The sequence below is a fragment of the Culex quinquefasciatus genome, chromosome 2, assembly GCF_015732765.1.
Source record: "Culex quinquefasciatus strain JHB chromosome 2, VPISU_Cqui_1.0_pri_paternal, whole genome shotgun sequence".
Classification (NCBI taxonomy): domain Eukaryota; kingdom Metazoa; phylum Arthropoda; class Insecta; order Diptera; family Culicidae; genus Culex; species Culex quinquefasciatus.
In genome coordinates this window covers 107,255,504-107,277,210 of record NC_051862.1, presented here as the reverse complement: position 1 = coordinate 107,277,210, position 21,707 = coordinate 107,255,504, and the positions used below count along the sequence as shown (strand labels likewise).

The 21,707-nt window shown below is 48.5% G+C and overlaps 5 protein-coding genes across 7 annotated transcripts; 2 read left to right on the top strand and 3 right to left on the bottom strand.

Moving 5' to 3' along the window:
* Positions 1 to 5,351: 5,351 nt before the first annotated feature.
* Positions 5,352 to 8,180, bottom strand: LOC119766184. Its single transcript, XM_038250615.1, has one exon. The coding sequence runs from the start codon at positions 8,178 to 8,180 to the stop codon at positions 5,352 to 5,354; it is 2,829 nt and encodes a 942-aa protein (XP_038106543.1).
* LOC119766183 lies at positions 8,177 to 9,043 on the bottom strand. Its single transcript, XM_038250614.1, has one exon. The coding sequence runs from the start codon at positions 9,041 to 9,043 to the stop codon at positions 8,177 to 8,179; it is 867 nt and encodes a 288-aa protein (XP_038106542.1).
* A 948-nt stretch (positions 9,044 to 9,991) lies between these two features.
* Positions 9,992 to 11,126, top strand: LOC119765917. 2 transcript variants are annotated; one of them, XR_005276928.1, is made up of 3 exons: positions 9,992 to 10,185; positions 10,247 to 10,458; positions 10,531 to 11,126. XR_005276928.1 is itself a non-coding variant. In XM_038250145.1 (2 exons), the coding sequence occupies exons 1-2, from the start codon at positions 10,007 to 10,009 to the stop codon at positions 10,425 to 10,427; spliced, it is 360 nt and encodes a 119-aa protein (XP_038106073.1). In that variant the 5' UTR covers positions 9,992 to 10,006; the 3' UTR covers positions 10,428 to 10,476. The 2 variants fall into 2 exon arrangements, 1 of the variants encoding a protein (XP_038106073.1); XM_038250145.1 differs by lacking the exon at positions 10,531 to 11,126 and having other exon boundaries at positions 10,247 to 10,476.
* A 5,408-nt stretch (positions 11,127 to 16,534) lies between these two features.
* On the bottom strand, positions 16,535 to 17,505 carry LOC119766182. Its single transcript, XM_038250613.1, has 2 exons — positions 16,885 to 17,505; positions 16,535 to 16,843 (listed from the first exon to the last, which is right to left on the bottom strand). The coding sequence occupies exons 1-2, from the start codon at positions 17,503 to 17,505 to the stop codon at positions 16,535 to 16,537; spliced, it is 930 nt and encodes a 309-aa protein (XP_038106541.1).
* Positions 17,506 to 18,609: 1,104 nt separating this feature from the next.
* LOC119765927 lies at positions 18,610 to 19,744 on the top strand. 2 transcript variants are annotated; one of them, XR_005276935.1, is made up of 3 exons: positions 18,610 to 18,803; positions 18,865 to 19,076; positions 19,149 to 19,744. XR_005276935.1 is itself a non-coding variant. In XM_038250198.1 (2 exons), the coding sequence occupies exons 1-2, from the start codon at positions 18,625 to 18,627 to the stop codon at positions 19,043 to 19,045; spliced, it is 360 nt and encodes a 119-aa protein (XP_038106126.1). In that variant the 5' UTR covers positions 18,610 to 18,624; the 3' UTR covers positions 19,046 to 19,094. The 2 variants fall into 2 exon arrangements, 1 of the variants encoding a protein (XP_038106126.1); XM_038250198.1 differs by lacking the exon at positions 19,149 to 19,744 and having other exon boundaries at positions 18,865 to 19,094.
* The last annotated feature ends 1,963 nt before the right edge of the window (positions 19,745 to 21,707 follow it).

The window sequence follows — 21,707 nt, the reverse complement described above, 5'->3', positions numbered from 1 at the left end:
CAATTTAAGGTATTGTTTTGATATTGCAAAATTGCAGAATTTGTCAATGGTCGAACACCACATTTTGGTATTATTTTGGTATTACAGTATTTTATCAAATTCCTCTGAAACTATGGGAAAGTTTTGACCAATTTTGACAAAATAATTAATTTTGCGCTAAAATGATGTCTCAAAGCGAATGCTTTCATTGAAAACTGGAAATTTCAAACTTGATTTTAAACATTTTTGATATACCCCCTACAGAAATGACTTAAAATTGTGGAAAATTTTCTAAGTCAGGATGGCACATTTTGGTATTATTTTGGTATTAAGGTGTTTTATCAATTTCCTCTGAAACTATGGGAAAATGTTGACCAATTTTGACAAAATAATTAATTTTGCGCTAAAATGATGTCTCAAAGCGAATGCTTTCATTGAAAACCGAAAATTTCAAACTTGATTTTAAACATTTCTGATATACCCCCTAGCCCTAGAGAAATGACTTGAAATTGTGGAAAATTTTCTAAGTCAGGATGCCATATTTTGGTATTATTTTGGTATTGAAAGGTTTCATCAATTTTCTCTGAAACTATGGATTTTTTTAAAATTTTTGACGAGATAATTAATTTTGCGCTAAAATGACTTGAAACCCAAAAATGTTAAAGCTGATTAAATTTGTTTTTGTGATATACCCACTAATATTTTTTTTCAAAAACGTTGAAATTTCTCTAAGTTGGGATAACCAAATACTTTGAAAAACGAGTCAATCAACAGATTATTGAATTTTGGTGAATTTCAATCCAGTTTCATTTTAATAATACTTATTTTTCAATCATGTTATTTTTCAGAAGCTTCAAGAACTTCAAGTACAGCCGTTCATCAATGACAAATGCTCATTCATTTGTGGACCACCAATCAGTGAGGTTCTCCTGGATATTAGCTCCTGAAAAGTGCTTAAAAAGTGCAAAAATGCCTCACGGCAAGAAAAAGAGGCGGTCCTCACCAGCAGGATCGGCAGATTTGAAGAAGCTAAGAATGCCGAAGCGCTACCTGCAAAGCCAGGCAGTTTGAGCAAGGACGCTCAAAATTCGTCTGGAAACCAGTTCGCTACCCTCCCTGTGGACGTGAGCGAGAAGGAAGAATTTGAACGACGGGAAAAGTTGCCACCCATTTTTGTGAAAACATCGTCATCGGATTCGGTGCGAAAGTGGCTGACCGGGTTTATCAAATCTGGTGCTTTACGAGCTTCCATTCGCTTGTGTGCTGATGGACTCAAAATTCTGCTACCTACCAGAAAGGATTACAACTACGTTCGGGATTTCCTGAACAACACCAAGATTGAATACTACAGCCATGACGATCCAGGTAAACGCCCCATGAAACAGGTCCTCCGTGGCCTGTTCGACATGGATGTGAGTGTGCTGAAAGAAGAGCTAAAAAATCTTAAGTTGAACGTGATCGAAGTCTTCAAGATGACGAGACACAACAAGGACATCAAGTATCGTGATCAACTGTACCTGGTTCATTTCGAGAAAGGATCGACAACGCCGTCTGAGCTGAAAGCAGTTCGGGCAATTTTCAACATCATCGTGACTTGGGAACGTTATCGTCCAGTGCACCGTGACGTGACACAGTGTTCGAACTGTTTGCAGTTTGGACATGGTGGAAGGAAATGTTTCATCAAGAGTCGTTGTGCAACCTGCGGAGGTGAGCACAAAACTCAAGCTTGCGAAACAATCAACGAGAACATCGAAGCGAAATGCTTCAATTGCGGTGGCGACCATTCTACCAAGAATCGGAGCTGCCCAAAACGTGCTGAGTTTGTAAAAATTCGCCAGCAAGCGACGACGAGACACCAACCAAATCGTCGCAAAACACCACCAGCATACACGGATTTGGATTTTCCTGCTTTGGCGTCACCTGGAGCAGGATCTGTTCGAGTGGTTCCAAATCTGCAGCCATTGCCGTTGAATCAGCGGCAAAGAGTTGCAGAGAATACAACACCTCCAGGCTTCAGTCAGCAACCGAGGGAAAACCAATCAGCATCAACGGGTGAAGGCAGTAGTGACCTGTTTTCACCACAAGAACTTTTGAACATTTTCATCGAGATGACAACAACACTTCGTGGTTGCAAAACTCGCCAGGAACAAGTAAGAACTCTTGGAGCATTCATCTTAAAATACAGTTCGTAGTTTACTCGTTCTAGTGATTTTGAATATTTCAATGGATCTATTTTTTAGTTTTAAGTTAGGATTAGTTGTTAAAGTGATTTTTTTCTTTTACCCAAGTGTATTCAATTCAATGCAATTATGTAAAACAATTTGAAGTAAATAAAATAAATATGATCAGTTAATAATAAAACGAAAAATATAACAAAGATGAAGAGCATTAGGCCATACCACTTAGCATGTAAAAGAAATGTAATTATTATAAGAAAGTTCAATAAAGACATATTTAATTTCAAAAAAAAATGACAAATGCATTCGGTGTGGTGAAGAATATCACTAAAAACAACATGGAATCATCAGGTGAGTAGATTTGGGTGTTGCATAAGGATCATTTACGTTTTTTCACTAACTACAACTGCTGCACTAAAAATGGTATGAAAATAGCAAATTTTGGTATTACTTGTGCAAATACCAGCGACCAAAATGTGCTCTTGGTTGCCCAGTAATAGATGGTAAAATACCATGAAATCATACCAATATCATGTTTGTGGAAGACCACAGGAATACCAAAATATGATTTTCCAAGGGCGCGGGAATACCTAAAATTAAAACCATGACAATACCAAGTTTTGGTATTCAAGCAATGTTCAAAAATCCAGAAGACCCCAACTTGGTATTGAAATGATTTTATTTTGTGGTATTATTTTACCTTTGGAATAACATGGTTTGGTATTGTTGTGCCCTTCCACATACAAGCTTTTGGTATGATTTCATGGTATTTTACCATCTATTACTGGGCAACCAAGGGCACATTTTGGTCGCTGTTATTTGCCCAAGTAATACCAAAATTTGGTATTCCCGTGTTATTTACCCCTGCTCGGGTCAATTTATGGTTGCCCCCTGAAGAATACTAACAAGAGAATAAAAAGTAAGTTTCGTGGTAACGACGCGTTCTGTTTACCTACAAGCGCGCGCTGTTTCTCTGCTTGGACTTTTGTCGTCGTCGTTTCGTTTGCTATCCGCTGCGCTGCGCGTTCCTGGCATGTTTATTATAATTTTCAACTAAAATAGCAGGTTTGTTTTGAGATATATTTAGCATATAAATTCTTAGATTATGTCAAAATTTAAAAAAAGTGCACTGAAAAAAAAAATTTGATTAAAAGACAGCTTAGGCCTTGGCTTAGGCTCATTTAAAAATTGAAGCAAATGAACAGGGTTTAGCAATTGTTCGTTTATGCTCATTGAGAGAATGATTCAATTATTAAAAAAAAATCTTCAGGTAATACAAATTAATTTATTTTTACTCTAAATATCATCCGACCAACTGCTTGTCCATTTGAAGGCAATTTGATTCCAGATATAAAACTTGCTAGCTCAACAATCTCTATTTTTAAGGCTTTTCTTTTAGACATCGTTGCACTTTTTGGAGGTTTCGGAATCTGACATAAACTTTTAATAATCGTCAAAGGCAAAATATACCGCAATTTGTTGTAGGGAAGTGTTCGCGCGTGTGGTCGGTTCGGGGATTTCGGACACTAATCATAAACCGTTTAGCACTGATTAAAACAATTTATTGCGCGAACAGAAACTACACAATTTATTCTTAAACGCGTAGCTGTCTGGCGTAGTCAACGGTTTATTTAAGACTATACTCTAAAAGGGACAGTACATGAGAAGCGAGCCGGGGAGAGATCTAAAAGAGCGAGGATCACCTCTGCTCACTCTGCTCACTTCAGGGACAGACAGGGACGGAAAAACATTTATTTGTGGATCACATTTAGGCTGGTAGAATTTGGAATTTGATCTCTCGCGCGATCATACCGGCCGCCTTGGAATCACTCGGATTCAAACATTCTTCTCGTCTGTTTTGATTCTTATCTTCGTCTCTTATATACTACTTCTACTGTATCTATTGTTACCCTAGGTCAAGTCAGATTTTTTGTTTGCTTATGTACTACGATCGCGGCTGCGGCCGTCGATCGAACACGGACAATAGATATTGTTCTTCTGCTGGACTGTAAACATCGTGCATTTCGCTGCAGTCGAAAATGCATCGATTTCGCCACGGATTTGCTGCTTTCTGGACAGGACTGGACCTTGGACCATCAATCAGGATGCCGCGCTGCTGCTGGCGACACTTTTGGGGTTGATTGGTGTCGTGGTGCGCTGCAAAACGCTGATTTTGTCGTTCTTTCAGGTGCTGTTTCATGATGGCGTCGATCGACAGCAGGTCGACCTTGAACTTGAGCTGGAACTGGGATGTGCTTGATTTGCTACCGTCTGCTGGTGTACATTTGAAATGCTGCTGCTTGGCTCGATCGGATGATCTTCTGTTTGTCGCGGGGGTGGATGCTTTGATGTGCTGCGGTTGTTGTTCGACGGCGTGCCGCCGACGTCGGTTGTCGGTTCGTCTGTCTGCTTGCTTGCTGCTGTTGATCTGTGCGCTGATCTGCTGAACGCAAAGCCACCGTGCGTGGGTGGCGCCGTGCGTGATCTGCTGCTCTGCTATCTGATGCGATCGGTGACGCCGTCGTCGGCGTCGATGCGAGTCTCCCTAATCAGATGAGAGGGTGCTTTTTAATCGGAAAAATTATATTCAAAAACGACTTGCCTGAACTGGGGGAGACCTCCGTGGCCTCCCCCGACGCCTCCTGGCGTCGCTGTTGACCCTCAGCGGTTACCGACACGATGGTTCTCCGGGTGTACGATGCTGCGATGACGGGGGTTGGCTCCATCGGGCTGCGATTGGGAACGAGCTGGCCAAGCTCGCTGCTGGTCGTGGCAGATGGGACCGGGAGGACGTCTCCTCCGCTGTTGTCATCGTGTGCGTGTACCTCGAAGAGTTCCAAACGTGGAATGGATTTAGCTGGGTTCAGAATTGGGAGCGGTCTTGCGACTGAAATGGCGCTGGGCGCAGCTGATTTATGTTAATCCGTAACCGTGCTGTGCTGGAAATTGTCCAGCGAAATCGCAAGCAAACATCCTTCGTGCAAAACCACCACCGAAACAAAACAGGTTACCTTAAAGCATTTCGAAAGTTCCGATCTTTTGAACGGCCTCTGAGCGCAGAACGACCCGCAGGTCTGGGCGCAGACAGGGTGGCGACTATGGAGGAAAAAGATTCGGTGAACTTTTTGAAATTCAAAACAACACATAACTTAACTGGTGTGCGGAGGCCTTCCGACCTCCGCCGTTGGAGGAGTCCTAGTTCTCCCCTTGCGCGGTAGAAAGGTTGTCACGGATCGGCAGAATGCAGATCTTAGAGATCGCACGCTGATAGCTACCGTCCTTTGTGCGCACCGTGACGACACGGATGTTGCCGTCAGCTCCCGGGTGGATATCGGAAACGCGTCCGAGCTGCCACTTCAACGGCGGGAGGTTCTCGTCCTTCAGCAGGACCATGGTTCCGCCAGCAACGTTGTCTTTCTGCTTAGTCCACTTCGTGCGGTTGTGCAGGTCCGACAGGTAGAGGTTGGACCACTTCTTCCAGAGCTGCTGCGTGTACCGCTGGACAGTTTGCCAGGCCGACAATCTGTTCTCGGGAATGTGGTCGAGGTTTGGCTCAGGAATCGCAGTGAGTGGACGCTGGATCAGGAAGTGTCCTGGGGTGAGCGCTTCGAAGTCTGCGGGGTCGTTGCTGAGCGGCGTGAGCGGTCGCGAGTTGAGGATCGCTTCGATCTGAACCAGCACAGTCTGGAACTCGTCGTACAGCAGGGTGTGCAGCCCGATCGTACGTTTGAACAGCAACTTGAAGCTCTTCACTGCGGACTCCCAGAGGCCGCCGAAGTTCGGCGAGCGAGCGGGAATGAACTTAAATTCGATGCTGTCGTTCGCTGTTTCGCGGATGATCTCCTCTTCGAACTGCTGACTTAGGAACAGCTTAACGAGTTCGCTCAGCTCACGTCTTGCGCCGACGAAGTTCTTGGCGTTGTCGCACATGACCAGCTTCGGTTTGCCACGCCGGGCAGTGAACCGTTTGAGGGCCGCCAGAAATGCCTGCGTCGTTAGGTCTGCTGCTAGTTCTAGGTGAACAGCTTTGGTGACCAGGCAGACGAAGATGGCAACGAAGCACTTCACTGGGCGAGCTCGGCGCTGCGGGTACGCGACCTGAAAAGGTCCGCAGTAGTCAACTCCGACTCGTGCGAACGGTGTACACGGAGTGACTCGTTCGGGCGGCAGATCCGCCATGAGCTGGTCCAGAACCTTCGGCTTGACACGGAAGCAATCGACACACTTGTGGATCACCTCGCGAACGAGGTTGCGGATGTTGATCGGCCAGAACCGCTCACGCACAGCAGAGATCAACAGTTGTTGTCCAGCGTGAAACATGGACTCGTGATAATGTGTGACGATAAGCTTCATGAACGGATGACGATGGTCGAGAATGTACGGATGCTTCCGATTGTCCGAGACTGCGGCGTGCTGCAACCGGCCGCCGACGCACAGGATTCCATCGATGATTCTTGGGTTCAGCGCAGCGATGCGGGTGTTGCTTGGAATCGCGCGATCTCTGGACAAAGCATCGTACTCTTCCGGGAAGCATTCTCGTTGAGCGAGGCGCACCAGCTTCTTCAAAGCGACCTCGAGCTCTCCAGCCGTCAACGGACCAACTCTGCGACAGTGCTTGTTCGCCGCACGGCTGTTGAAACAGAAGCGGCAGATTACAGCGGTCGTCCGTATTGTCACGGTGTACGACGAATTCACTGTAAACAGTCTGCAGGGCTCGGTGTCACGTGCAACTGCAGCGACAGCGTTGTGTTCCTCCAGTTCTTCGTGGTCGAAGTCTGCTGCGTTCGGCACTTGAGCGTGCGGCCAATGCTGGTGGTCAAGACTCAGCCAATCGGGTCCGTTGAACCAAAGCTTTGAGTACTGCAGCTGCATCGGTGTCATGCCGCGAGAAATGATGTCAGCTGGGTTCTCTATTCCGGGCACATGGTCCCAAGATCCGCTCTCCGTCAGATGTTGAATCTCGGACACACGGTTGGCCACGAACTGGTTCCATCTGGACGGCAGTGACGCAAGCCAGCAGCGTACGATCATGGAATCCGTCCAGAAAAACGCTTTGCCTCGGAAGTTGATGGCGTTGGCCACCTTCTCGTACAGATGCGCCAGCAGCAGAGCGGACGCCAGTTCCAAGCGGGGAATCGACTGCTTACGCTTCTTCTTCTTCAGGTTCTCGAGCGGTGCGATGCGAGATTTGGAGGCCAGCAAGCGGACGGTTACGTCGCCGTTGGCCGAAACGGTTCGGATGTAGATGCACGCACCGTAAGCGTTGACTGAAGCGTCGCAGAACCCGTGAAGCTGCACATTCTGGTCATCTGCACCTGTGCCAATCCAGCGGGGTATCGACAGGCTGTCTAGACCGGCTAGATTTCTGCGGTATTCACGCCAGTACTCCTGCAGATCTTCTGGCAGAGCGGCGTCCCAGTCCAGTTCCATGTGCCACAGCTTCTGCACGAAGATTTTCGCTTGGACGACGACAGGACCGATCAACCCGTACGGGTCGAAGATCATGGCCATGTCTGAGGCCACGACACGCTTCGTGATCACGGCAACGTCGTTCCACTTTGGCGATCTGAAACGGAAACTGTCCGTACTGGGCTCCCAGACGAGCCCGAGCGTCTTGACGGTTGCGTCAGACGTGTCCAGTTCTAGCATGGTCCGCTCGTCGCGAAGATGTTCCGGGACGTCAAGCAGGATGTCTCGGGAGTTTGAGTGCCACTTTCGCAACGAGAATCCACCAGATTCCATCAGATCGACCATTTCGGCGACTAGCTCTTTTCCTTCTGTGACCGTGTGCGCACCTGCCAACATGTCGTCAACGTAGAAGTCACGTTTGAGGACCTTGGCAGCGGATGGGTGCGTCTTTTCTCCGATCTCACCGAGTTTTTGCAAGCACTTGGTCGCTAAATACGGCGCTGACGCCGTTCCGTACGTGACAGTGGTCAGCTCGTAGACTCGGATGGGTTCGTCCACATTGTCTCTCCAAACAATCCTCTGTAGTCTCTGGTCGTCAGGCTGGACGCGAATCATACGGTACATCTTGGCGATGTCAGCGACGATGGCAACTTCGTAGTGGTGCTGTCCGGCCTCAAGACGCAGTGGTGTGGTAGGTAATACGCTAACTCTCCCCCGGCCGTGTCGCCGGCAACCCGTTTCATGTGTCCCATGGCTTCGTACTCGTGAATAAAATCACTGTACTGTTGTTTCAGATCTGGATTCGCTGACAGCCGCTTCTCCAGTCCCAGGAAGCGTTTGATGGCTGTTGATCTGGACTCACCGAGACGCTGGACAGCATACTTTTTCTTGGGCAGCGTCACAACAAATCTGCCAGTTTCGTCACGAACCGTCGTCTCCTCGAACAGCTGCTCGCACGTGGATTCTTCGATCGAGTGCGTGCTCTTGGTGCGGCACGTTTCCAGTTCCCAAAATCTGGTCAGCAGCTCGTCGATTGCCGCGACGGATACGAGAGACGTCGATTCTGGAACGCTGCCGGGAAGCCGGCCGGAAATGATCCAACCGAACACCGTGTTGTGCAGCGTGGGACCGTCTGCAGCTGGTTTCACACGTTCGTCCGTCAGCAAGTCCATGTAAAACTCGGCACCGATAATGACGTCCACTGGACCGGTTTTGTGGAACTCCGGATCAGCCAGGAACATCCAGTCGGGCAGCTGAATTGTAGACGGGTCGATGTACGACGTCGGCAACGAGATGTTGAGCTTGGGCAGGACGTGGAACTGCATCTCCGACTCGTACGCTGAATTCTGATCGGAACGCGGACCGACATCTGCACGCACGAGCTGCGTCGACACGCAACGCGACGTTCCGATCCCTTGGATCGGCAAATACGACGATTGTCGCTCGAATTTGAGTCGTCGCGAGAAATCTCTAGTCATCAGACAGTGCTGTGAGCACGAGTCAAGAAGCGCACGCGCTAGCGGTTCCGAAGCGGTCTTTAATACGAATGAGCGCGGTTGACAGGATGATGTTGTGTGTGGGCGTGACGGGTAGTGCAACGTAGTTTTGGCTAGTGGTTTGTGCAAGGGGGTTGACACATCAAATATTTTCATTCAGATTATTCTGTTCATTCCAGAATAATTCTGGAATGATGCTGGCCATACGCAGAATTATTCCGTTTCCATTTAATTTTGTTTAAGCGTGTTAACCAGCAAGAGCTGTCATGTTCTCGAAAAAGTAAACATCAACGTAAACGTCGCCGCTTGTGGCAAGTGGAAGCTACGCCGAATTGCTTCCAAACGCGTACCCGCAATCCGGATGCGGACCTCACGGAATTTGCCAGTAGAACGGAAGCCAGTAACAAGCCAACGCAATTTTTCGCCGCCACGGTCACGACGATAAAACAGCGGCTCGCCTGGACACGATTAGACTTTTGGTGTTTGAAAACAATCCGCGGAAAACGCGACCTGGTCCAGTTGAATCCGGTTTGAGGACACGTTGTTTGCAAAGGCGTCGACAGATTTGGAGAGTTCGGTGGAGAATAGGGAACTGAACCGGAAGTTGGACGCCAGCATCCGGGAGTTGTTTTTTCACTTGTCGCCGTACTTTATGCTGCAACCTTAACCTCAAAACTAGACGGCACTCGAACACAATCAGAGCGTAGTAAAAAAGGCCGCTCCTGCCCAGTCAAATCAATCCGAATCCTGAAACGGAATCTAATTAGAATCGTATACAAATTCCGTTTCAAACGCAACAACCGGTTCCGTGATCGAACCGGTTGTTGCGTTTGAAACGGAATTTGAATAAGATTCTAATTAGATTCCGTTTCAGAATTCGGATTGATTTGACTGGGTGGCGGCCACCATCAACATGATCACCACCACAACTCGGAGACGGTCCAGATGAAAGACCGTCTCGTGATAAACAATTCAGCGAGGAAGTACGTAGTGGTCATACTCCGGGAGTACGACACGGTGCTTCTGCCACTTCAACGGCAGTGTCACCGACGAGCACCTGGATCACGACGGAACTCAATGATCAGATCTGTTCCTTTTGTTGGAAGGGATTTCGTGAAACCTGGGTGAGTTTGTTAACAAATCCGTTCAGTGGAACTTAATCTAATCGGTTTATGTTTCCCTCAGGTCCTGCAACTGTACCAGGTCTCCAACCTTAAACACGGTCATGATGGCAGATTCGTCCAGGTTTGGTATTAATCTGGTGTATGCTGTTAAAATCGCCGGAATACTTCGAGGGCACCAGTTGCCCAACCAACCTGAATACTACCTGAAGGTTTCAGCACCGATGTGGAGGGCGGTCTGCTAATTCACGCAACTTGATCTGGAAACAAAGAAAAGTGAGTTTCGAATTCGTGCCTTTTCCGGTGCATTTCCACACAAGCTCATTTTTCATCCTTTTCCGTTCACAGGAGGGAAATAAGGATAAGGCCTAACCCGCGGCCAGCGATGCCCCGAAAATCAACGAAAAGTAAATCTCGTCGAATGAACCCCGAAAGACCCCGAAAGTGCACCGTTATCCGCACAAGTTTTAAGTCAGCAGCTTGCTGGAGGCATTTATCGAAAAGTTTGCGGTTTGAAGGACGGGGACGTGCTGGAGTGTAGGTCGCTGTCGGTGGCAAGAAGGATTCACGCGATCTGATGGAAAGATTTGTGTGGGCCAAGTTGTACGAGAGTGAGTCGACTTTTGTCACACTTTCCATGAAAGATGCGCCCTGGAAAGATCCTCAAGGTCAAGTTTCCAGCCGTGGATAAGCTCACACGCCAGAGGCGAACAAATTTCTGAGCGAACTCTGCCCCATCTACTCACCTCTGGGCAAACTCGTCGACGACTATTGCATCAGCCCGACCTTCATCTGCGGCCACCCTTAGATCATGTCCCCGCTCGCAACACTACCGGCCATCGAGTTAAACGATCCGGCCGTCTAGCGCTAGCGATTCGAGCAACAGGCTGCCGACACAGCAACCGGCGATGACGAGACTCAGCTGGAGGACGAGAACTTCTGCAACGCCCTGAGGTACGGTCTTCCATCGACCGGCGGCTAGGGCATGAGAATCGATCAGCTGACCGACAACAAAAACATCTGCTCTTCCCAGCGATGGAACCGGACGATCCTGAAAAAAAAGTTGCTGCGGCTGTGACGAAAGGAGCTGCGCTCAGTGTTTTGTTTGCTTAATTACAATAAAGATCGGCCTCGTTTGTGATCCTAGTTTTATCGCGTGCACCCGCTGCAGCCCACTGAGAATTTTGGCTCGAGCCTTGACTTGATTCAGGCTCGATCTCGAGCCAGATCGAGTCGAGGCTCGAGCCAAAATTCTCAGTGGGAGGAGTCCAACAGGCAGGAATTCGTCGATGATTGTAGGATTCAGGTCGTCAACCTGCCGACGAGGTGGCCCATCAACCCGGCGGACGTTGGTACCAGGTTCTATCGAATATTCTTCCTGCACTGATGGACTGATTTTATTTGTTGCCAAAAACCCAAAAGTTCAATTCAGGTGACAAAATATTCGAATACACATAAACTGCATTTAATCGCTAACTGATAACTAATAAATAAAAAATCTAGAAAAGGTAAAAACACGCACACAATTCCCGTTTAGACAAAGGTAATTTTCGTCCGCCTTCGGTCGTTTTCCTGCCATACGTTTAGCTCCTCTTACTCCTCGATGCAGGCGTCCTCCTGGCCCAGCTTAGTCGTGCAGCGCTTCATCACGTCTGAGATCTTGACCGTTTCGCTCGCACCGACCAACTCTCGCGTCAGCGGAAAGATCTTGTCCGACGTGTTTTGGGTGCTGTGAGAAAAGAAAGATTTGTTGGTACGGGCGTAATTTGAGTCATTTATAAAGTAACTTACTAAGTGGTCTTTACTACTCGGTTTGGTTCAGCGAGTCCTTGAATATTTCCAACAGATGGAGGGCCTCCTAAGCGTTTACAATGTACTCGGACAGTTCCGGCGGGATGACCGGCACTTTACGCTTGCACAGTGCGTTGTACCCGCGGATCAGCGACATGCGGTCCGGATTGTCTAGGATGAGCAAGCAAAGCGGCTCGCAGTTGGATGTTCTGCTAGATGGTGTGCCGTGAGTTGTAACGGCCGTACGCAGGATTGGCAGCGGCAAGAATCTCCGAGATCTCCTATCAGGCAGATGTTGATGTTTCGTGCCGTTCGGGCATTGATAGACCAACCAGTAGAAACAGCTGCACCTTCTTCACGTCCAAATGGCCATAAATCTCCGGCGTCAAACGGTCACATGTATAAGTGGCCACCGTCATCATGGGCTTTACCTTGGTGCAAAGGGTAACGATTCCTCGAACCGTGACCAACTTGCCGATGCAATCCGCCTTTACCTCCCGGGTCGAAAACGCCTGCGATACGCTCGGAGCCTTGAATTGAATATCGTAACGTTTGACCAGTTCGGCCGGAATCGTGTTCCAAGCATCATGCGGCTTGTTCGGATTCCACGTCCGCGATCTGTTCCTTGCCGGTTACACTGCCATCCTAGCCGGGTCATCTCCACTTCTCCATCAGAGCCAGCGGATTCCCGGTCACCGTTTCGAGGTCCCAGAGTCGGGGGACCTCGCCGAATTTGTTCACCTTGAGACAGACTTCCGCCACGGCCGTCTCCTGGTGAAAACGATAGTCTTGTTGAAGGTGGCCGCGAAAAGAGGCTGGTTATCAGCTCGTCACTGGCTGTTTTTTTTAAACGTCCTTTTCCACCCGTAAATTTCGTGAGATCCGCAGGGGCTTTCGCTTGCCGCAAACGAAACACGATCGTATAACAACATGGGATGAAAACATTTTGCTTTATTTTGATTTTTTTACGTTTACACGCTAATCTGGAAAACTCATATTATAGAGCAAAACATTCTCATCATTCCAATCATTCTGGAATTAAACTGGAATGATTCCTGAATGATCGAGTGTCAACCCCCTTGGGTTTGTGGCTGTGTGGTTTGAGAGTCTGTAGTCTGTAGGTTAGTCGGATTAGCAGGTGCATTGTTGGCTGGAGTGTGTGTTGTCTGATTCGTGTTCTGTGGTCTAGGTTGTTGTCGCTGTACTGAGGTCGTCGCGGTCGGTCTCGACTGCTGTTGTGGAACGGAGGATCTCATCTGATCGTTGTGCAGCATCGAGTGGTGTTTCTGGTGACAGTGGTGGCAAGTTCCTCCTTCGCACGTCCGCGGGTAATGTCCAGGCTTCAGGCAGTTTCTGCACAGCTTGTTTCTCGAAACAGCGTCGTTGCGCTCCGAGATCGTCATCTTCTGAAACTTGAAGCACCGGAACGGGGTGTGCCACGGGCCGCTGCAAAACTGACACTGGTTGCTGCTCCGCACAGCAGTGTGGCAGACCGCTGTCTTCGGAGGGCGCTGTTCCGACGATTTCGCTTTCGCTCGTTTGATCGACTGAAGAACCGAACAGTGGCCGCGCAGGTACTCCAGTAGAGCCTTGTAGGTTGGGACTTCCTTGCTGTTGTGGTGGGTCTCCCAATTCCTAAGCGTGGACGAGTCCAGCTTTGAGCACAGGACGTGCGCCATAACCGTACTCCAGTTGGCATTATTTTCACCCGTCTTGTCCAACATCTGCAGATTTTTCTCAAACTCACCGAGCAGGTGGCAGAGACCGCCGTACGACTCCTTGGTCAGCGGTTCCAGATCCAGAATGACATCGAGGTGGGCTTTCACGATCAGCTTCTTGTTTCCGTACTCCTCCTCCAGCGCGGACCACGCGACGGAGTAGTTTTCTTCCGACAGATCGATGCCACTAATCTCCAACAACGCAGGACCAGAAAGAGACGATTGAAGATAGGTGAACTTGTCCATCGATGTCAGCTTCGAGTTCCGGTGGATGAGACTTTTGAAGGTGTCACGGAAGGTCACCCACTCGCGCAGATTTCCGCTGAAGTTCGGCAGATGAATGTCAGGCAGCTTGACGCGCAACGGAAACGAGGTATCCGCATCACCAACACTTGGAACTGTCTGCGCGACGTCCTTGACCGGCCGCTTCGCAATCAGCATCGCCTTGATTTTGCAGAATTTGTTGTCGAACTCCTGCACCACCTGTAGATTGGCCTCTTCACGGTGTGACACGACCTCCTGCTTGACCTTCGGCTCCGCATTCGCGAACTTGGCCGCATCCTTTTCTTCCAGCAGCAACTCGAGCTTCGTTCGTAGATACGTGAACTCCTGATACACGTCGTTCAGCATTCCGAGTCGAACTTCCAGCTGGCACTCGTGTTCTTCCGCCTTGTAGTGCTCGACGAACTGATTCAGCACCTCCAGTTTGTTCAGCAGGATCTCCTGCTTCTTCCGCAAAGTCTGCAGATCGCCCATCGTGACCACTGATCGCCAACTGAATAACATCCACTTTCACTTTCAGATTCACCGGAAACAGACAGATCGACTCGACGTTCCACGACGCGATCGCGCAAGACAGATTGCGAACTGTACGACCCAGTATTGACAGCAGCGACAGGGGAATCGACCAGGGAATTCCAGAGGACCAGACAGAACAACACAACACTCATGCAACCTGACCAGACTAATAAAAACTCTCGTGCAATTTTATTTTCAAAAGCCACTTTATTTCGATCCGCAAAGAGCCAAATTAACCGAGCCACCGTACTACGTGCAAATACTCTCCTGAATCTGCTTCGAAATCCGCCAAATCCGTCCCGAAATCTCCAGGCGCCAATCAATCACCGACTCCAACGATGACGTCAGCCAACCGGTTGAGATGGTGACGTCGCGACGCTTGCCAAAGCGCGCGCACACCGTGAGTTCCGCGATGGCGAAATCTTCTTCACCGCACTGCACTGGTCGTCACTGCCTTTGTTCGGCTGCTTTTCAATGCACTATTGTGCCACTGTTCAGCTCCGAATTTTTGGAATTTTTTCCGCACTTTTTAGCACTTTTTCACGGATTTCCGTGCACTTTTTGTCCGTTGGTTCACGCGCACCAAAACTGTCCAGGCGCGCTTTTGCACCGTTCACTTCAGGCCGCTCTTCGCGAGCCGGCCTACACTTCGCACTGAACTGTCCGTTTCGCGAAGTGTCCCGAACCTGGCCATACCGGATCCTTCGGATCCGGTTCGAAGGACCAAATGTTCGCGCGTGTGGTCGGTTCGTGGATTTCGGACACTAATCATAAACCGTTTAGCACTGATTAAAACAATTTATTGCGCGAACAGAAACTACACAATTTATTTTTAAACGCGTAGCTGTCTGGCGTAGTCAACGGTTTATTTAAGACTATACTCTAAAAGGGACAGTACATGAGAAGCGAGCCGGGGAGAGATCTAAAAGAGCGAGGATCACCTCTGCTCACTCTGCTCACTTCAGGGACAAACAGGGACGGAAAAACATTTATTTGTGGATCACATTTAGGCTGGTAGAATTTGGAATTTGATCTCTCGCGCGATCAGGAAGTTTCTTATATTTTCGGCAGATTAAAATATTTTGTATGGAAAGAAAAATCATCGTGATCATAGGGCTGCGAAAAAACTTCCACTGTTTTCTTTTTAAGCTTGTTTGATAGTATACAAAAGTGGAAAAAACAGTTCCCATAATCGATGAATTGTCTAAGTGTATTGTTCTTCCTGAAATCTATACTTGACTAAGTTAAAAAAAAGTCTTATATTTTTTCTAGAATAGTTAAAATCCCAGTCTTGAGTTTTGTATGATACCATTTAAAAAAAACTAGAAATAAATTTCAATTACAATATCCCTATTTAAAAAATTACTGAATAATAACAGATGACAATTCATGGAGGAACTAATTTATCGAAATTTGTATTCTCTCACACACACTATGATAATATGATATCTATTGTTAATCACATATTATTATTATTACACTCGTTATTACATTTAATTTTATATCTTTAAAAAAATATCGAAATATATCTTGGAAATTATAATAAACATGCCAGGAACGCAGCGCAGCGGATAGCAAACGGAAACGACGACGACGACAAAAGTCCAAGCAGAGAAACAGCGCGCGCTTGTAGGTAAACAGGCAGGCAGGCAGACAGGCGAGCAAGCTTGTGAGAGAGTTTGAACCTGAGAGAGAGCACGTGCGTGTACGAATTGGAATTAAACATCGTTGTTAGGTAGCCCCTTACAGCTAGCCGCGCAAAAATGGTCAGTTTTGGGCGTTAATAACTTCGCGGGAAAAAATCCTAAAAATATGGTGTCTTCGGGAAAGTTGTTCTAAATTTAATGAAGGTTCTACATTTGAGAAATGGTAAGAATCGGATAATTATGGCGCCTTCCACAGGTAAAAAAGTAAAACAGTTGCTTTTCTCCATACATTTTGACGATTTTTCCCATACAAACTTTAAGCGATTGGAGGGAGGGGTTCCCGTGGTCAGAATGAGCTCAAATTTGGAATTTAGCCTAGTTATGGGTCAATCTTTGATTTCAGGGGGTAGCCCCTGTGACCGTGTGCGCACCTGCCAACATGTCGTCAACGTAGAAGTCACGTTTGAGGACCTTGGCAGCGGATGGGTGCGTCTTTTCTCCGATCTCACCGAGTTTTTGCAAGCACTTGGTCGCTAAATACGGCGCTGACGCCGTTCCGTACGTGACAGTGGTCAGCTCGTAGACTCGGATGGGTTCGTCCACATTGTCTCTCCAAACAATCCTCTGTAGTCTCTGGTCGTCAGGCTGGACGCGAATCATACGGTACATCTTGGCGATGTCAGCGACGATGGCAACTTCGTAGTGGTGCTGTCCGGCCTCAAGACGCAGTGGTGTGGTAGGTAATACGCTAACTCTCCCCCGGCCGTGTCGCCGGCAACCCGTTTCATGTGTCCCATGGCTTCGTACTCGTGAATAAAATCACTGTACTGTTGTTTCAGATCTGGATTCGCTGACAGCCGCTTCTCCAGTCCCAGGAAGCGTTTGATGGCTGTTGATCTGGACTCACCGAGACGCTGGACAGCATACTTTTTCTTGGGCAGCGTCACAACAAATCTGCCAGTTTCGTCACGAACCGTCGTCTCCTCGAACAGCTGCTCGCACGTGGATTCTTCGATCGAGTGCGTGCTCTTGGTGCGGCACGTTTCCAGTTCCCAAAATCTGGTCAGCAGCTCGTCGATTGCCGCGACGGATACGAGAGACGTCGATTCTGGAACGCTGCCGGGAAGCCGGCCGGAAATGATCCAACCGAACACCGTGTTGTGCAGCGTGGGACCGTCTGCAGCTGGTTTCACACGTTCGTCCGTCAGCAAGTCCATGTAAAACTCGGCACCGATAATGACGTCCACTGGACCGGTTTTGTGGAACTCCGGATCAGCCAGGAACATCCAGTCGGGCAGCTGAATTGTAGACGGGTCGATGTACGACGTCGGCAACGAGATGTTGAGCTTGGGCAGGACGTGGAACTGCATCTCCGACTCGTACGCTGAATTCTGATCGGAACGCGGACCGACATCTGCACGCACGAGCTGCGTCGACACGCAACGCGACGTTCCGATCCCTTGATCGGCAAATACGACGATTGTCGCTCGAATTTGAGTCGTCGCGAGAAATCTCTAGTCATCAGACAGTGCTGTGAGCACGAGTCAAGAAGCGCACGCGCTAGCGGTTCCGAAGCGGTCTTTAATACGAATGAGCGCGGTTGACAGGATGATGTTGTGTGTGGGCGTGACGGGTAGTGCAACGTAGTTTTGGCTAGTGGTTTGTGCAAGGGGGTTGACACATCAAATATTTTCATTCAGATTATTCTGTTCATTCCAGAATAATTCTGGAATGATGCTGGCCATACGCAGAATTATTCCGTTTCCATTTAATTTTGTTTAAGCGTGTTAACCAGCAAGAGCTGTCATGTTCTCGAAAAAAAGTAAACATCAACGTAAACGTCGCCGCTTGTGGCAAGTGGAAGCTACGCCGAATTGCTTCCAAACGCGTACCCGCAATCCGGATGCGGACCTCACGGAATTTGCCAGTAGAACGGAAGCCAGTAACAAGCCAACGCAATTTTTCGCCGCCACGGTCACGACGATAAAACAGCGGCTCGCCTGGACACGATTAGACTTTTGGTGTTTGAAAACAATCCGCGGAAAACGCGACCTGGTCCAGTTGAATCCGGTTTGAGGACACGTTGTTTGCAAAGGCGTCGACAGATTTGGAGAGTTCGGTGGAGAATAGGGAACTGAACTGGAAGTTGGACGCCAGCATCCGGGAGTTGTTTTTTTTCACTTGTCGCCGTACTTTATGCTGCAACCTTAACCTCAAAACTAGACGGCACTCGAACACAATCAGAGCGTAGTAAAAAAGGCCGCTCCTGCCCAGTCAAATCAATCCGAATCCTGAAACGGAATCTAATTAGAATCGTATACAAATTCCGTTTCAAACGCAACAACCGGTTCCGTGATCGAACCGGTTGTTGCGTTTGAAACGGAATTTGAATAAGATTCTAATTAGATTCCGTTTCAGAATTCGGATTGATTTGACTGGGTGGCGGCCACCATCAACATGATCACCACCACAACTCGGAGACGGTCCAGATGAAAGACCGTCTCGTGATAAACAATTCAGCGAGGAAGTACGTAGTGGTCATACTCCGGGAGTACGACACGGTGCTTCTGCCACTTCAACGGCAGTGTCACCGACGAGCACCTGGATCACGACGGAACTCAATGATCAGATCTGTTCCTTTTGTTGGAAGGGATTTCGTGAAACCTGGGTGAGTTTGTTAACAAATCCGTTCAGTGGAACTTAATCTAATCGGTTTATGTTTCCCTCAGGTCCTGCAACTGTACCAGGTCTCCAACCTTAAACACGGTCATGATGGCAGATTCGTCCAGGTTTGGTATTAATCTGGTGTATGCTGTTAAAATCGCCGGAATACTTCGAGGGCACCAGTTGCCCAACCAACCTGAATACTACCTGAAGGTTTCAGCACCGATGTGGAGGGCGGTCTGCTAATTCACGCAACTTGATCTGGAAACAAAGAAAAGTGAGTTTCGAATTCGTGCCTTTTCCGGTGCATTTCCACACAAGCTCATTTTTCATCCTTTTCCGTTCACAGGAGGGAAATAAGGATAAGGCCTAACCCGCGGCCAGCGATGCCCCGAAAATCAACGAAAAGTAAATCTCGTCGAATGAACCCCGAAAGACCCCGAAAGTGCACCGTTATCCGCACAAGTTTTAAGTCAGCAGCTTGCTGGAGGCATTTATCGAAAAGTTTGCGGTTTGAAGGACGGGGACGTGCTGGAGTGTAGGTCGCTGTCGGTGGCAAGAAGGATTCACGCGATCTGATGGAAAGATTTGTGTGGGCCAAGTTGTACGAGAGTGAGTCGACTTTTGTCACACTTTCCATGAAAGATGCGCCCTGGAAAGATCCTCAAGGTCAAGTTTCCAGCCGTGGATAAGCTCACACGCCAGAGGCGAACAAATTTCTGAGCGAACTCTGCCCCATCTACTCACCTCTGGGCAAACTCGTCGACGACTATTGCATCAGCCCGACCTTCATCTGCGGCCACCCTTAGATCATGTCCCCGCTCGCAACACTACCGGCCATCGAGTTAAACGATCCGGCCGTCTAGCGCTAGCGATTCGAGCAACAGGCTGCCGACACAGCAACCGGCGATGACGAGACTCAGCTGGAGGACGAGAACTTCTGCAACGCCCTGAGGTACGGTCTTCCATCGACCGGCGGCTAGGGCATGAGAATCGATCAGCTGACCGACAACAAAAACATCTGCTCTTCCCAGCGATGGAACCGGACGATCCTGAAAAAAAAGTTGCTGCGGCTGTGACGAAAGGAGCTGCGCTCAGTGTTTTGTTTGCTTAATTACAATAAAGATCGGCCTCGTTTGTGATCCTAGTTTTATCGCGTGCACCCGCTGCAGCCCACTGAGAATTTTGGCTCGAGCCTTGACTTGATTCAGGCTCGATCTCGAGCCAGATCGAGTCGAGGCTCGAGCCAAAATTCTCAGTGGGAGGAGTCCAACAGGCAGGAATTCGTCGATGATTGTAGGATTCAGGTCGTCAACCTGCCGACGAGGTGGCCCATCAACCCGGCGGACGTTGGTACCAGGTTCTATCGAATATTCTTCCTGCACTGATGGACTGATTTTATTTGTTGCCAAAAACCCAAAAGTTCAATTCAGGTGACAAAATATTCGAATACACATAAACTGCATTTAATCGCTAACTGATAACTAATAAATAAAAAATCTAGAAAAGGTAAAAACACGCACACAATTCCCGTTTAGACAAAGGTAATTTTCGTCCGCCTTCGGTCGTTTTCCTGCCATACGTTTAGCTCCTCTTACTCCTCGATGCAGGCGTCCTCCTGGCCCAGCTTAGTCGTGCAGCGCTTCATCACGTCTGAGATCTTGACTGTTTCGCTCGCACCGACCAACTCTCGCGTCAGCGGAAAGATCTTGTCCGACGTGTTTTGGGTGCTGTGAGAAAAGAAAGATTTGTTGGTACGGGCGTAATTTGAGTCATTTATAAAGTAACTTACTAAGTGGTCTTTACTACTCGGTTTGGTTCAGCGAGTCCTTGAATATTTCCAACAGATGGAGGGCCTCCTAAGCGTTTACAATGTACTCGGACAGTTCCGGCGGGATGACCGGCACTTTACGCTTGCACAGTGCGTTGTACCCGCGGATCAGCGACATGCGGTCCGGATTGTCTAGGATGAGCAAGCAAAGCGGCTCGCAGTTGGATGTTCTGCTAGATGGTGTGCCGTGAGTTGTAACGGCCGTACGCAGGATTGGCAGCGGCAAGAATCTCCGAGATCTCCTATCAGGCAGATGTTGATGTTTCGTGCCGTTCGGGCATTGATAGACCAACCAGTAGAAACAGCTGCACCTTCTTCACGTCCAAATGGCCATAAATCTCCGGCGTCAAACGGTCACATGTATAAGTGGCCACCGTCATCATGGGCTTTACCTTGGTGCAAAGGGTAACGATTCCTCGAACCGTGACCAACTTGCCGATGCAATCCGCCTTTACCTCCCGGGTCGAAAACGCCTGCGATACGCTCGGAGCCTTGAATTGAATATCGTAACGTTTGACCAGTTCGGCCGGAATCGTGTTCCAAGCATCATGCGGCTTGTTCGGATTCCACGTCCGCGATCTGTTCCTTGCCGGTTACACTGCCATCCTAGCCGGGTCATCTCCACTTCTCCATCAGAGCCAGCGGATTCCCGGTCACCGTTTCGAGGTCCCAGAGTCGGGGGACCTCGCCGAATTTGTTCACCTTGAGACAGACTTCCGCCACGGCCGTCTCCTGGTGAAAACGATAGTCTTGTTGAAGGTGGCCGCGAAAAGAGGCTGGTTATCAGCTCGTCACTGGCTGTTTTTTTTAAACGTCCTTTTCCACCCGTAAATTTCGTGAGATCCGCAGGGGCTTTCGCTTGCCGCAAACGAAACACGATCGTATAACAACATGGGATGAAAACATTTTGCTTTATTTTGATTTTTTTACGTTTACACGCTAATCTGGAAAACTCATATTATAGAGCAAAACATTCTCATCATTCCAATCATTCTGGAATTAAACTGGAATGATTCCTGAATGATCGAGTGTCAACCCCTTGGGTTTGTGGCTGTGTGGTTTGAGAGTCTGTAGTCT

Bases quoted from the DNA above. Each gene is read 5' to 3' on its own strand.
- LOC119766184 (XM_038250615.1), bottom strand. From the start codon at position 8,180: ATGATTCGCGTCCAGCCTGACGACCAGAGACTACAGAGGATTGTTTGG.
- LOC119766183 (XM_038250614.1), bottom strand. From the start codon at position 9,043: ATGACTAGAGATTTCTCGCGACGACTCAAATTCGAGCGACAATCGTCG.
- LOC119765917 (XM_038250145.1), top strand. From the start codon at position 10,007: ATGAAAGACCGTCTCGTGATAAACAATTCAGCGAGGAAGTACGTAGTG. The intron at 10,186-10,246 runs GTGAGTTTGTTA...TGTTTCCCTCAG, and splicing joins AGGGATTTCGTGAAACCTGG to GTCCTGCAACTGTACCAGGT.
- LOC119766182 (XM_038250613.1), bottom strand. From the start codon at position 17,505: ATGCAGTTCCACGTCCTGCCCAAGCTCAACATCTCGTTGCCGACGTCG. The intron at 16,844-16,884 runs GCGTATTACCTA...GAGGCCGGACAG, and splicing joins ACACGGCCGGGGGAGAGTTA to CACCACTACGAAGTTGCCAT.
- LOC119765927 (XM_038250198.1), top strand. From the start codon at position 18,625: ATGAAAGACCGTCTCGTGATAAACAATTCAGCGAGGAAGTACGTAGTG. The intron at 18,804-18,864 runs GTGAGTTTGTTA...TGTTTCCCTCAG, and splicing joins AGGGATTTCGTGAAACCTGG to GTCCTGCAACTGTACCAGGT.